Genomic DNA, 14,871 nt, shown 5'->3' on the forward strand with positions numbered 1-14,871 from the left:
TGAGGTTGGCATGGGGTCCGGTTCCATCACCTCTGACCGGGTCCTGGTAGAAGTTTCCGGAATAGAGCTAGGTGTGACAGCTTGTTTAGCCTGGCTGCAGGTGACCATTCCCACACTCTTGGCTAGCTTCACATGATTGGCCAAGTCTTCCTCCAACAGCATGGGGATGGGATAATCATAATAGACTGCAAAAGTCCACGTTCTAAACCAGCCCTTGTACTGGACCGGCAACTTGGCTGTAGGCAAATCAAAAGAGTTTGACTTGAAGGGTTGAATCGTCACTTGGACCTCTGGGTCAATTAAATTGGGGTCCACTAAGGAAGCATGGATAGCCAACACTTGTGCTCCGGTGTCTCTCCACGCGGTGACCTTCTTCCCACCCACATTCACAGTTTCCCTCCGCTCTGAGGGTATCTGGGAAGTATCTGGGCCTGAGGACCTCTGGTGTGATTCTGGTACAAGGAACTGTAATCTTTTGGGGTTCTTGGGGCAGTTGGCCTTTACATGCCCGACTCGTTACATTTAAAACATTGTCCAGCTGATGGATCACTGGGGCAAGGTGGATTGCTGGAGAACAGTGTGGCGGGACGATAAGGTGTCTAGAGTGTTCCTTGGGTGTAGTTGGGGCATTGGGCTGTCCCCGGTAGTAGGGTGTGGTCTGAGGTTGTCCCTTCTGGTATCCGCTCCAACTGCGACCAGGGTTGTTTCTCTATCCTCCCTCCACCCGTTTTGTTCCGGTTTGCCCTGCCTCTCTGGCAGTCTGGGACTGCTTGTATTGATCAGCATAAAAAGCAAGACTTTCTGCTGAGTCCATTTTCTTATCCCACAAACACTGTTTTATATCCTCCTTGGACATATTCAGGAATTGCTCCTGAGTCATCAAATCACACATTCCTTCAAAGCTAGTTACACCCCTTCCTTTGACCCATTTATCTAACAGTTCTTTCATCTGGTTTATATAAGCCACATTGCTTAGTCCAGGTCCTCTCTTAAGGGCTTTAAATTTTACTCTGTAAGTTTCAGGTGTAACTTGAAATCGCTTTAAAACCAAATCCTTGAATTTATTATAGTTAGAAGCCTCATCAATAGGAATCTTTTTGAATATGTCCAGAGCCCTTCCAGTCAATTTTGCGACCAATGTGGTCATCTTTTGAGCTTCAGAAATTTTATGGAGTGTGCACAGTCTCTCAAAGGTGCGAAAATATTCAGCAATATCACTGGATTCATTATACTGTGGATATAGTCACTCCTATTTGTGGATTGTTGGGTAAGGATTGTTAGGGTTATCCGGTATATTCTGCTGAGCCTTTGCCTTCTCCATCTCCAGTGCATGCTTCCTCTCTTTTTCCTTCTCCTCCAGTTCTTTTTCCCTTGCCTCCATTTCTTTTTCCTTTGCCTCCATAGCTCTCCTGTGGGCAGCCTGTTGGGCTTTTTCTGCCTCTTCCGCTGCCTTCCGTCTGGTTAACTCCAGTTTGTGTTGTGCCTTGGTTTCTGTCATCCTAGCCTCTCTGTTTTTAACTAACTTTACACCCGAGAGTTAGAAAGAAAACCACAAAATAAAACCAAAAAACCTGGCTTGTAAAATTTTGCTGTGCTGTAATGTGATACCTATGTTCTCTGATAGCTATTCTCAGCCTACAGAAAAATCCTTTAAAAAAAAAAACCAACAAAAAACAACTAACACCTCTGTCTCCAGGCAGATAGACAGAAAACCCTCTAGCCGCTCTTAGCTTAAAAAAACAACCTCTTCAGGTCTGTGAAAAACTTGTGAATTTCCCTGCAGGAGGTTAACTACCCTGCCTTTAGGTAGAGAAATCTCCAGCTCAAAAAAGAAGACTCCCTTTGTTATGCCTGCTCCTCTGTCCCCCAGGCAGAGACACAGAATTTACAGCTGCAATCCTCTTTTACAAAACCTTTTAAAATCCTGCTGTGCTTCTGGTTCAAAATGATCTCAAAAAAATCTCAAAATGATCCCCAAAAAAATCTCAGAATGATCCCACCTCTCTGCCACCATGTCAAGATTCCTTCCTCACTCTGAACTCTAGGGTTCAGATGTGGGGACCTGCATGAAAGACCCCCTAAGATTTTTGTTACCAGCTTAGCTTAAAAACTTCCACAAGGTACAAACTTTGCCTTGTCCTTGAACCCTACGCTGCCACCACCAAGCATGTTAAACGAAGAACAGGGAAAGAACCCACTTGGAGACGTCTTTTCCCAAAATATCCCCCCAAGCCCTACCTGGGGAAGGCTTGATAATAATCCTCACCAATTGGTACAGGTGAACACAGACCCAAACCCTTGGATCTTAAGAACAATGAAAAATCAATCAGGTTCTTAAAAGAAGAATTTTAATTAAAGAAAAGGTAAAAGAATCACCTCTGTAAAATCTGGTTGGTAAATACCTTACAGGGTAATCAGATTCAAAACATAGAGAATCCCTCTAGGCAAAACCTTAAGTTACAAAAAGACACAAAAACAGGAATATACATTCCATTCAGCACAGCGAATTTTACCAGCCATTAAACAAAAGGAAATCTAACGCATTTCTAGCTAGATTACTTACTAGCTTTACAGAAATTCTGAGTCTGCATTCCTGATCTGTTCCTGGCAAAAGCATCACAAAGACAGACAGACCCTTTGTTTCCCCCCCACCTCCAGCTTTGAAAGTATGTTGTCTCTTCATTGGTCATTTTGGCCAAGTGCCAGCGAGGTTATCTTAGCTTCTTAACCCTTTACAGGTGAAAGGGTTCTGCCTCTGGCCAGGAGGGATTTTATAGCACTGTATACAGAAAGGTGGTTACTCTTCCCTTTATTTTTATGACACCTGTGCATTTGTTTCAGAAGTTGGAGGGATTTAGTGAATGAGGGAGGGGACTCCAGGGAGAGAAAGGACAGTCTCATGGTTAAGGCAATTGAATGATGCCCTTAAGAACTGGATTATGTCTCTCCCTCTGCCACAGTGGGTCAGATTTTTCTAAGGTATGTAGGACCTGGATCCAAAAAGGAAGTAACTACATTGTCACACTCAGCCTCTCAGCTTAGTGCGTTAACCACTGGACTCTGGGATATTCTCATGTGTGTCTCCTTCAATCTCTCCTACTGAAATTTTTCCCTTTTAAGTAATAATTGAATAATTAAATATTAATTGGACCAGAGAAAGAGTGAGTGATTGTATAGCACAGTGGTTAGGAAATTCACTTGAGAGATGGCAGATCCCTACTCAAATCCCTTCTCATCAATAGGGAGAGGGGGGACTGGAAGCAATGAGCTCCCACATCCCTTGTGAGTAGCCTAACCTTCTGCCCAATGGTTATCAGGGAGTTCTTCCTTTCCCCCCAACTCTCATTTTGTGTAGAGTTAGGTGACCTCTAAGCATGCCTATCTGATTGGGTCCTGCAGGCGAGTTAGGCAGAAGAATGCCTATCTTCCTCCAGTTCATGAATTGCACTGTGGCTTATGTGGGAGACAGGTGTCCAGACACCTGAAGAGAGACAATAGTGTGTGTGCCCAGAGGCAGAAATGTAGGTGCCTAGGGAGCCCTTCCTAGAAAACTTGGGTGCCAAGGAAGTATAGGCACCTACAGAGATAATAGTATGTGATCATATAATTAAAAACACCATCATAATGCATATGCACAAGGGAGTGAATTTGGCATGGACAATAGTGCAGAGCAGTGCTCCATCCAGGCCAGCTCCTGCTGGGCATACCCACAACACACCCTCTCTACTGTGGAGGCCAGTAGAATATGGTGTAAATCCAGCTTTGTGGGGGAATCCCCAGCTGCCCAGTTACGGCAGCTTTATGGCCTCTTTGTGCTGCCGTAGTGGAGCTAAGTGGCTATATCAGGAGTTCAGTGAGAGTTTTTCTTGAGAAAGGACTTCAAGAATTAGCCCATCGTTTGTACAGCACTTTGTGATTCCTTGGAATGAAAGGTTCTAGTTATGTAAAATGTGATTACCATGGCCAGGTCTACCCTGTACAATTTTTTCAGCATAACTATGAAATGCGTGTGAAAAAGCCACACCCCTTAGCAGACATAGCTGTGCCAGCCAAAGCGCCAGTATAGATGCAGTAAGAACTTCTGTCAGCATATGCTGCGTCTGAAGTAGGGGGCTCTGCCAATACAGATATACCGCTATAGCTATATCGGCTTTGCCTGCATAATGTAGATTAGTCCCACTAGGATATTCACTTTCTTTCAAAGTGCAGCAAAAGGAAGTATGCAACTTTCCTTGCGATTGGGCTGCCTCAAGCTTAAAGGTTTGTCCTATGCCAATTTTCAGATGAACATTTGTCCTGTTGAACATTTTAAACAAAGACACATTTAAAAAAAAATATATGGTGTGAAAGTTGAAAGTGTACTATTGTTCCACTTTGGACTATATGCTGAATAGTTGCTCCAGTGACTGCAATTAACAAACATTTACTTTCAATGCATTTTGTTGTAGGCTGAGTACTTTTATGAGTTCCTGTCCTTGCGCTCATTGGATAAAGACATAATGGCTGATCCAACCATAAATATCCCCCTACTTGGAACAGTTCCTCACAAAGCATCAGGTTTGTGTTGTTCATATCATAAATATAATGTTTCTGGAAAACAATACATTCTAAAGCAAGTAGTTAAAAGGGTAAATACCATATTATAAATTGCACTGTAAATTTTAGCATCAAGGAAATGTTTGTTATAATGCTGAACACTTGTTCCATGTAAATAACATGAAATCACTTTACCTTACTACATTACTAAAAAGCTAATGAACAGCCCCTTTTAGTTATTTTTCTTCTTTGAGCCAAATCTTGTTACTCCTATTCATGGAAGTAGGCCAGCAGGAGTTGGTTTAAAGTTTGATACATAAAATTCATTTATATGAAGCATTACTGCATTTCAAAATTTTTACAAAGGCATTATTATTTTCTTTTAGTTGATAACATCTGGGTAATAGTAGTAATAGTAGTTAAATAATAGTTAATGGTTAAAGTATGTGGACATTATAAATGCATATCAGAACTAATTTTACTGCATTTTACTTAATATGGTCATTTAGATCTGTGCAAAGTGAGTGTAAAATAGGCAAAAACATTAAAACAGACTGACTTTGTTTTTCAAAAATTTTCATGATTATCAAAATTGAGCAGAATTTTTGCTTTTTAATTTTCAAAAATTATTTTTAATTTTGGTTTTGTTTAACCCACTAAAGGACTAAGATGACCAATTTAAAAGTTATACAGTAGCAAAATACAAAAAAAGTCAGGCAAATGGGAAAATGGAGGAGAAAACAGGGATTTTTCCCTTTTTTCAACTTAGTCACCTTGTGGAATTTTTGTAAAAAGAAAAAAAAAGTTAAAATTTAAAAAAAAAAGTTTTAATTTGCCTACTGTGAAAGTGAAAGGCAATAAAGGACACATTGCATTGTCAATTCAATATTAATAAAAGATAAAAATAAAAGAAATTCAATTAAATTTTAAGATTGGAAAAGTGCATTCTTTGATCAATTCTTTTAGATTGAAAATAATTACCAGCTCTAGTGGTAACTTAGACTCCTTGTGTCTGTGCTAGGGTGACCAGATGTCCCAATTTTATAGGGACAGGCCTGATTTTTGGGTCTTTTTCTTATATAGGCTCCTATTACCCCCCCCACCCCATCTCGATTTTTCAAATTTGCTGTCTGGTCAACCTAGTCTGTGCAGAGGTACATGAAACAAATATGGTATTCCAAAGTTCTTGTAGGATGAGGTGCATCTTAAAACACCAGAAAAAGAAAGAGCCTTCCAGTAAGTGGGCAGTGTTATTGAGATAAGTCAGCCTATCATCCTATAGTTGACTTACTTCACTTGCGTACTGCAGTGCTGTTAAATTATATTAAGTTAATATTTCTTCGCTAACCCCAATCTAACTTCATCTCTTTTTCTAATCTACAGACCAAAGAGATTACACCTTTTTTTCCCTATCCTCAGCAAGTATATGCCCACTTGACCACCTAGAGTCAGATTCTGATATCCTTACTCATGCTGAGTAATACCTCACCCAATGATAGTATCGTTGAAATCAATAGGAATACTTTTGGAATAAGGTACTACTCATACTATGTCTTCACTGCAAAAAATAATTGTGTTTTTAAATTGAGATAGCTAACGTCAAGATAGCAATCTCAACGTAAAATCCTAGTGGAGGCTGGCACTGAAAGTTTTTACTTTGATGTAGCAAGTTCCATCCACCCACAGTGGATTATCTACACAAAAAAATTATGCTGTTTAACTATCCTGGTATAGTTAAAGCTTTACAGTCCTCTTAGTGTGGACATAGTTTTGCCAGTATAGTTAATTCAGGCTAAACTGATGTAAGCTTCATACTGGTATAACTGCAGTCACACTATGGGTTGCACTGATACAACTATTCAGTTAAAAAAAATCACAACCCTCACCAACATAGCTATAGTAGTACAAAAACTGTGGCTAGACCATGCCACAATCTTGCCCACAATGATCTCCTTTACGGCCCTATTCATTGAAGCTACTATTAGGCAATTAACATAATTGGACCACACATCAGTGATGGTCCAAAAACTGTTCAAGGACCTCTGAATGCTCTGAAAGATTAGCCCAAAGTCTATTTTTCAATGCATGGAAAAGGCAGAGCCTGAAGAAACAAATACGGGAAACATATAAAGCAGAACTTTGGGATAAACCAATTCCTTTCCTGGGAAAGAAGAGAAACTAAGCAAAATCATTAATGCACATTTAAAAAAATATTTTTAAAACTGATAACACTCATGGGTAATTTAAGATTTTACTTCTGGATAAAACACAGCTTTTTCTTGGTTAAAACAACATTATTATGACTAGGGGTACTTTGATTTCAGTGGGAGTTAGGTGCCAAAATATCTTTGAGGATCTGGGACTAAGTAGCTGCTTGTTTAAAGGAGCAGAACTTTGACATCTCCCAACAGCGGAGAGTCAAGTGGAGCAGAGAAAGGGAGAAGGGAATGGGTGAGAGGGAGACAGATCTCAGAAAAAGGAGGGAAAGAAATGGGGAGAGGGAGGGCCTCATCATGGCAGGGGCAGTGAGCTGTAGCTCACGAAAGCTTATGCTCTAATAAATTTGTTAGTCTCTAAGGTGCCACAAGTACTCCTTTTCTTTTTGCGAATACAGACTAACACGGCTGCTACTCTGAAACCTGGGGCATAGTAAGAAATGGAACTGAGAGAGAGAGAGTGAGAGAGAATGGCCTGAGGGTTTGTGGCAGGACGTAAGGCACACATTGAAGTTTACATATTATGAAATGCCTTTGACTGGTTCTGGCTATTTTTTGTAGTACACGTTTAGAATATTTGTAGTTAATCTTCAGTTTACAGTATTCTGAAAATGATGGTGGTGTTGAAGTGATGTCATGTTGACAGCAATATGGACTTTCCATGGCATCTGGAATTTAACATAAATAACTCATATTAGCATGTGCTATGTATTGAGTGAGCTACATTGAAAACTATATTTTGATGAACAGCAGTGTTGTAACCTACTGTACCATAATTACTGCAGTATAATCACTTGTAAAACAAAGAGATTACACCCAAGTTTAACACACACGTAAGTAAAGAAACTGATATAAAAAGTTGCAAAATAAGCATAAGTGCTGCCATGTTCTTATTAAACATAAAGGTAATTTTTGATTTGTATGTATCTGTGACATGCATTTTTGTGCTGTCTTATACTGAGCTCCCTTTGTATCAGGTTATCAAATTGTCTGATAACACAAGCTCCTGATCTTTAATGATTATTAAAGTGTTTACCTTCTGTCATCTCAAAAGAACAAATAAAGTACAAACTGCAGGGCTGTTTCTGTAAAATTACTTTGTGTAATAAACAGTTTTACATTAAAATGAGGTGAGATATGCAGAAGGTTCTGCCAGTGTGCATCATTGATACATAAACTGGGTTGCCACACTGATTCTTAAACATTTTGAAAAGCTGAATCAAATGATCAGCTCTGACTATCTTCATGAAGAGCTATGCTGCACTGTTGTAAGGTTACCAGGGATGAGCTTTCATAGTTCAATAAAGAGCACTAGTAACTATCACGATGGGAGGTCTTACTAACATGAACATGGTTTTAACTTATTTGTCGTTTGGATAAGTGAGTTCCAAGACTAATATGGACCTGTAAACCGTGTTTATATATGGTGAGCATGTGCACACACATAATTGTACTTAGTTATGCACTGTATAGTAAGCCATAGTTAAGTCATGCTTGGTATTACCATGCATGTGATATTTAACAGTGATTAGTAATCAGTTTAGCAGCATGCATGGTAGTTAACAGTGAGCTGCTAGTATGAAGTGTTTTTAAATGAAGTCTGCAAGCAGATCTAAATTAGCTAAGCCTGGCTAAATAAATGCATCCTATAAAGTAATGTTCAGTTGTCTGCACTTAATTTGCTAATTTATATGTCTGTTGTGTGTATTGTGAATTACTTCTACAAATCTGATCTAATGTGGGCAAATTAGGTGTCACTGAATCAGTTTTCTGCACCAAATGCATCCGATGAAGTGAGCTGTAGCTCACGAAAGCTTATGCTCTAATAAATTTGTTAGTCTCTAAGGTGCCACAAGTACTGCTTTTCTTTTTGCGAATACAGACTAACACGGCTGCTACTCTGAAACCTGTCAACAAACAATGAAATTATTATTGAAAGCCAAATTTTAATAATATTTTTAAAGTAAAATTTTTACAGCAGTTCAGCCAACAAGGATTGTAGTAGATTATGTTAAGAAGGAGAAGCAGAAAAGGGCACTAAAGATAGGCTGACTTCTCTCTGGTGCCTCTCAATCTTAGTAGGCACAAGAGAGGGGGGAAGAGCAGAGAGAAATAGGAGAGCAGAGGGAGGCAGGTGAGAAGGAAGTAGGGTAGGTGAAGATTAGCTGGTACTTAAGCCAAACAGACTGAGGGTTTAGCAAGATGATTCTTGTTGAAATCAATTGAGGCCAAGATTTCCAAAGGAGTGTAAGGGAATTAGCTGCCCAAATCTCATTGAAATTCAAAGAAGTTGAGGCCTAACTCCCTTAGGCTGTTTTGAAAATCCCAGCCCAAAATCTCATGGCTACTACGCATTCAGCTCCTAGGATGTTGGCATCATTACACACAGTCTCTCACGAAATAAAATGAATCAAGGGTTGGAGAAAATGCCTCACAGTGAGAGACTTAAAGAGCTCCATTTCTTTAGTTTATCAACAAGAAGATTGAGAGGTGACATGATTACATTGCATAAGTATCGTCACAGTGGGCTAATACCTGGTACTAAAGGGCTCTTTAAACTAGCAGAGAAAGTCATAACAAGAACTAATGGCTTCAAGCTGAAGCCAGACATTCATATTAGGAACTAGGGAAACATTTTTTACAGTGAGGGTAGTTAGCTATAGGAAAAAACTACCAAGGGAAGAGGTGGATTTTCCATCTCTTGATACCTTCAAGTAAAACTGGAGCCTTTCTGGAAGATATGCTTTAGCCAAACACAAGTTATGCCTTAATCAAACCACTTAACAGGCAGTAACTGAGTCAAATTTAATGTTCTGTGATAAACAGGTCAAGCTAGATAGTCCAATGCTACCTTCTGGCGTTAAACTCTATGAATCTATTTATTTAAATCCATAGGCTGAAGTAATTTAGGATCAAATCTTGATCCCATTAAACTCAACAGGAGTTTTGCCATTAATAATGGATCCAAGCTTTGGCCCATAGTGACATCACCAAATTTCACCTCTACTTTTCTCTAAGCTATTACTTAAGATAAAACATTAAATTACATTTTTCCTAATACCATTCTCTTGAGCACTGCGTTATTTACTATACTTTGCACTGAGAGAAGCAAATGTTCACTAATATTTAAATTATTCACTGCAGTTAAACTATTTTTAATCCACAGCATGACTTTTCCACTTACTACAGGCTATCTGTTTTTTTAAATAGTCTTTTAAAGAGCTCAATATAAAAGTAAAAACAGATTTTATAATGAAAATGTTAACAGTCCCTTAGCTATGGTAGCTATCAGATGCAGAATAAGTTTTAGCAATAAACTGTGTTGTATTTTTATATTATATACACAACTTGCATTTGAGACTCTTTATGGTCTATAGAAGTAACACAACAAACAACAAAAATTGCCTACCTATTACTTACAAAAATGTTTATGGCAACCAATTTAAAACAAACAAAATACAAAGCTATTAGCTCAGTATTTTGCTCTGAAGTCTCAGACCAAATTTAGGGGAAATGAGTGAATAATCACAGATAGCTGGATACAATTTATAAAGGAGCAAGGAGGAGCCAGTCATGAAGAGAGGAGATAATCGGTTCATCTGAAGATTATTTAAGATCAATTGTGACAATCACATAACTTCATTCCAAGGCTCTGGGATACCAGGCCTTCCTCCTCATTAAAATACTCCAGATTTACTGCCTTTAATTACTTACTTAGACTCTTTTTGTAGTTCAAAAACGTTGGCTCTCCAAGAAGAGTGTGAAAATCTCCAGCTATCCATCACATTTAGGACACTCAAGGAGTTCTGTCAAAGTGGTGTCTCTCTATTCTTTAAAATATTTAATCAATTATCTTATTTACTAATGACAGGTTTCAGAGTAGCAGCCGTGTTAGTCTGTATTCGCAAAAAGAAAAGGAGTACTTGTGGCACCTTAGAGACTAACACATTTATTAGAGCATAAGCTTTCGTGAGCTACGGCATCAGATGAAGTGAGCTGTAGCTCACAAAAGCTTATGCTCTAATAAATTTGTTAGTCTCTAAGGTGCCACAAGTACTCCTTTTCTTATTTATTAAGTGTGCTATCCTTCCATCACTTCATATAACAAGCTTTTATTAAAGACAGTTATTTAAATATTATTTATTTAAATATCAATGGCAGTGTCCATAAGAACAGACTATATCTAGGATAAAATTTTCAAAAGGGAGTAAATCCCATTTTAAAAAGTTACTTAGGAGCCTGAGTCTCAATAAGTCTTAGGGCACATCTACACTGCAGCTGAGAGTGAGTCTCCCAGCTCACAGAGACAGACTCGCACCAGGGGGACTAGAGCTAGCCCACTAAAAATAGTACTGTGGAAGTTGCAGCTTGGGGAGCAGTTCAGATTCTCAAACTCACCTAAGCCCCTGGTTCTGAGCTCAGGTGCCTAGAGTTGTAATGTTCACATGGCTATTTTTAGTGCACTAGTTCAAGCCCTGCTAGTGCGAGTCTGTCTACCTGGGCTGGGAGACTTGATCCCAGCTTCAGTGTAGACATGGCCCTAGGTATTTAGGCACTTAACTTCCATTTAAATCAATGAGAATTAGGAACCTAAATACTTCTGAGAATCTGTGCCTACGTCACTTCTGAAAAATGAGAGTAAGTTAGGCACAGAAGTCAGTTAGGTACTGTTGAAAATGTTACCCCTAGTCTGCTTTACAAGACTAACTACTTTGGAGTGCAAGTAGAAGTGGTTTTGTCTGAGTGTTAACAACATAGTCTGTACCTGCTAGTTTTCACAAATAACAGATATCCGAGAGATGTAACGTTTTAGACTCATAGACTTTAAGGCCACAGGGGACCATTGGGATCATCTACTCTGCCTTTCTGCACACTGCAGGCCACAGAATCTCGCCCACCCACTCCTGTAATAAACCCCTAACCTCTGGCTGAGTTACTGGAGTCCTCAAATCATGGTTTGAAGACTATCGTGGGGTTACAATATATTAAGGTTTAAATATTTATTTATATATATATATATATATATATATATATATATATATATATATATATATATATATATATAATTTTCTTTTTAGTTGTTCAGGTTGGATTTCCATGCCTTGGAAAACAAGATGGAGTAGCGGCGTTTGAAGTTACTGTGATCATAATGAATTCAGAAGGCAATGTAATTCTCCAAACACCCCAAAATGCCATCTTCTTTAAAACATGTCAGCAAGGTAAGCCGGGGTGATCTGATAGCATTAGTCTGTGTTGGTTAAATTGCTCAAGTTCATTCCCAATACAGACAGACATAACAGCAATATTGGGGTTACACAGATTGAAGCGAGAGTCATCATTCATAGATTGTTGATCTGGCTCTGCCTTGGATTTGCTGGCAGTTTAGGCCAAGAGTTCTTAAACTTTTGCATAGTTTGAACTACATCTCACGAGAAAGATCATCTTGATGACACATCTCTTCCCATTCATAATCACACAGCATCTCTTTGTGACTATAGAAATGGCTCCCAGGGGAAACAAATATTAGTAAAGTTTTAAGTTTCTTATTAATGTGATTCACCAGGTGGAGAAACAAGGAAAATTAGCATCATGTCACCAACCTGCTCTCCACAGACCACTGATATAGATAGGCTAATGTTTTCAAAAGTGGCTGCTAAGTTGGGATACCCCAATTTTTGGGTCTCCAACTTGGGCCTCATTTTCAGAAGTGCTGAGTACCTTCAACTCCATTTGAAGTCGGTGAGAGCTGCAGTTGCTCAGAACCTCAGAAATCCCAAACTGGGCATCCAAAAGTTGATATCGCCAAAGTCAGTGACCACTTTGGAAAATGTTGTCTGTCACCTCTCTTTTTCTCAGTACAGCTGTCTATAAAGTGGATATAACACAACTCACCTACATCACTGTGGTGCCATGAGGCTTAGTTAATATTTGTAAAGTACACAGAGATATTTGAATGGACATCGCTGCTGTGCAAATTCTCCCACTCTTACTCATATTGAGTAAGTACCTTACTATGTAGGTCATACATTTCATTTCAGTAGGGTCATTTGCATAGTAAAATACTACTTTGTGACTAAGGGAGGCAGAATTGAGCCTTTTCTGAGTTCAAGGTTTTTGCTTATCAGCCAATATACACATGCCTGGGGTGTACTGATGAAAATGTAACCAAAAGTTATATTGGCTGACAACAGGGCACCCATGAGTGTATCACCCTTAGAAATCATTTATTGGGGGGGGAAACAATGTAAATACACTCATGAAACATTAATCCAAAGTTAATAGTTTTTTTGGAGAGTGTTTTTGACACAAATTTTGAGGCTACAGAAAATGTTTAAAAGATTAGCTTCCAAGATTGTGCAGTTATCAGATATTGTCTGAAGTTGTATCAAATTAACATGACACAGTTTATATACAGCGAGTGAGATTGTTATTAATTCCCTTAAGTCTTCTTTCCTTGTCTCCCATTTACTTCCCCACCCCCTTTTCTCCGAACTAATTGGCAATGGCAGGGCTTCAAAGAACAAGCAGCAGGAGCAAAAGCTGTTTATTCTTTGAAACCCCACAATTGCTTAACAGCAGAGAAGAGGTGGCCTTCTCCTTTGAAGCCTCACTTCTGCCAATTAGCAGAGAGAAAATGGGGGTAGGGATGGGCAAGAAATAGGCAGAGAGGAAGATGGGAAGCTTAATGGGATTTAAAATGCAAATCTTATATACACACACACACACACACACACACACAAACAGCAGTGTCTGTGTTTGATGCAAATACAGCAGTGTTCAAAAGCATTTTAGAACTTTTAATTTTTATTTCTACTTAAAGCTATTAAGTTTTTAATAAAGTTTGGATGAAGTGTAGTGGTGACCTGCCTGATAGAGACTGTAAGGCTCCAACCTATATGTATTTTGGGGAAATACTTCTTTCTATGAGTTTGGAACTCTCTCTAGCCCATCCAGATTTTATCCAAGCCATATTTTATGTGCTATCATTTACTATTATCACCATCAATTTGCAGAGATGCAGTTTTCGCTTTAGGTTGGCCCAGTGGACTGAGGTTGAATGGTCATTTTGGTCGTTCACTCACTGAGCCTATGAGAGAAGGGCACATTGCAGGGGCAAGTCTCCGAACTCCAGGGGCATGCAAGAGAGGAGTTCTATCATGCCAGCGTCTTTCAGCCCATATGCAGAGATCTGAGGGTGAGCCTCTCATTTTTGTGCTTAATTTAGGGACATAGACATAGCAGCATTTTGTGATGGCTGTAGGGAGAGATGGGGATGTTCTCCCTGGTAGGTTGGTTCAGAAAAGTTTTTTGGTTTGGTTGTGTTTTTAAAGTCCTCCATGGAAAGAAAAGAGGAAACAATGAATCTTGTCATACAGCCATGAGGCTCATATTCCCTGTTGCCTAGCCCTCGATCATGGTTTTCAGCTATTCTTGGCCAGCCAGGAAGGTGCCCGTGCTAGAGGAAGTAGGGAAAGCCAGGGAGCAATTTTGTGGTAAGGGGAGGCTTTGTAGTGGCTAAGAGATGGTCACACAAAAAATAATATTTTTCCATTTTTCTATTTGAAATGGCATTTATTTAAGCATGCATTTTCTGTAATGAATAGCAGCTCTGCATTTGGGCACAAAGGGAAGCACATTTCCAGAAAGAAAAGGAGTACTTGTGGCACCTTAGAGACTAACAAATTTATTTGAGCATAAGCTTTCGTGAGCTACAGCTCACTTCATCGGAATCTCCCCACTATATTTTCCACTGAATGCATCTGATGAAGTGAGCTGTAGCTCACAAAAGCTTATGCTCAAATAAATTTGTTAGTCTCTAAGATGCCACAAGTACTCCTTTTCTTTTTGCGAATACAGACTAACACGGCTGCTACTCTGATTTCCAGAAAGGATCCTAGAGTACAGCACTGGAACAAAATAAAACAGAATGTCTTTATGTTTATTACTACTATTTCAGATAGCTTTACGTTTATAGCAATACATTTTGCTTCCTATATTTGCAGCTTATATAAGTGACTCTCAGTCTTTACGTTTTCTTCTTCTCCAGTTCCAGTTCACTCGCTTTTGTCTGGTGGTCCAGAGCTTCACTTCTGCACAACATACAGAGCCTTTTAAAGCA

At 39.1% G+C, this 14,871-nt stretch overlaps 1 protein-coding gene across 1 annotated transcript in view; it reads left to right on the forward strand.

Moving 5' to 3' along the window:
- WIF1 (WNT inhibitory factor 1) overlaps positions 1–14,871 on the forward strand; it is a 55,309-nt gene that overhangs the window by 25,740 nt on the left and 14,698 nt on the right. Inside the window, exons 3-4 of the mRNA XM_038418171.2 lie at positions 4,449–4,557; positions 11,831–11,971. Coding sequence (XP_038274099.1) covers positions 4,449–4,557; positions 11,831–11,971 — 250 coding nt within the window. The remainder of the gene's footprint in view (positions 1–4,448; positions 4,558–11,830; positions 11,972–14,871) is intronic.

Source organism: Dermochelys coriacea, chromosome 1, assembly GCF_009764565.3.
Source record: "Dermochelys coriacea isolate rDerCor1 chromosome 1, rDerCor1.pri.v4, whole genome shotgun sequence".
NCBI lineage: Eukaryota > Metazoa > Chordata > Testudines > Dermochelyidae > Dermochelys > Dermochelys coriacea.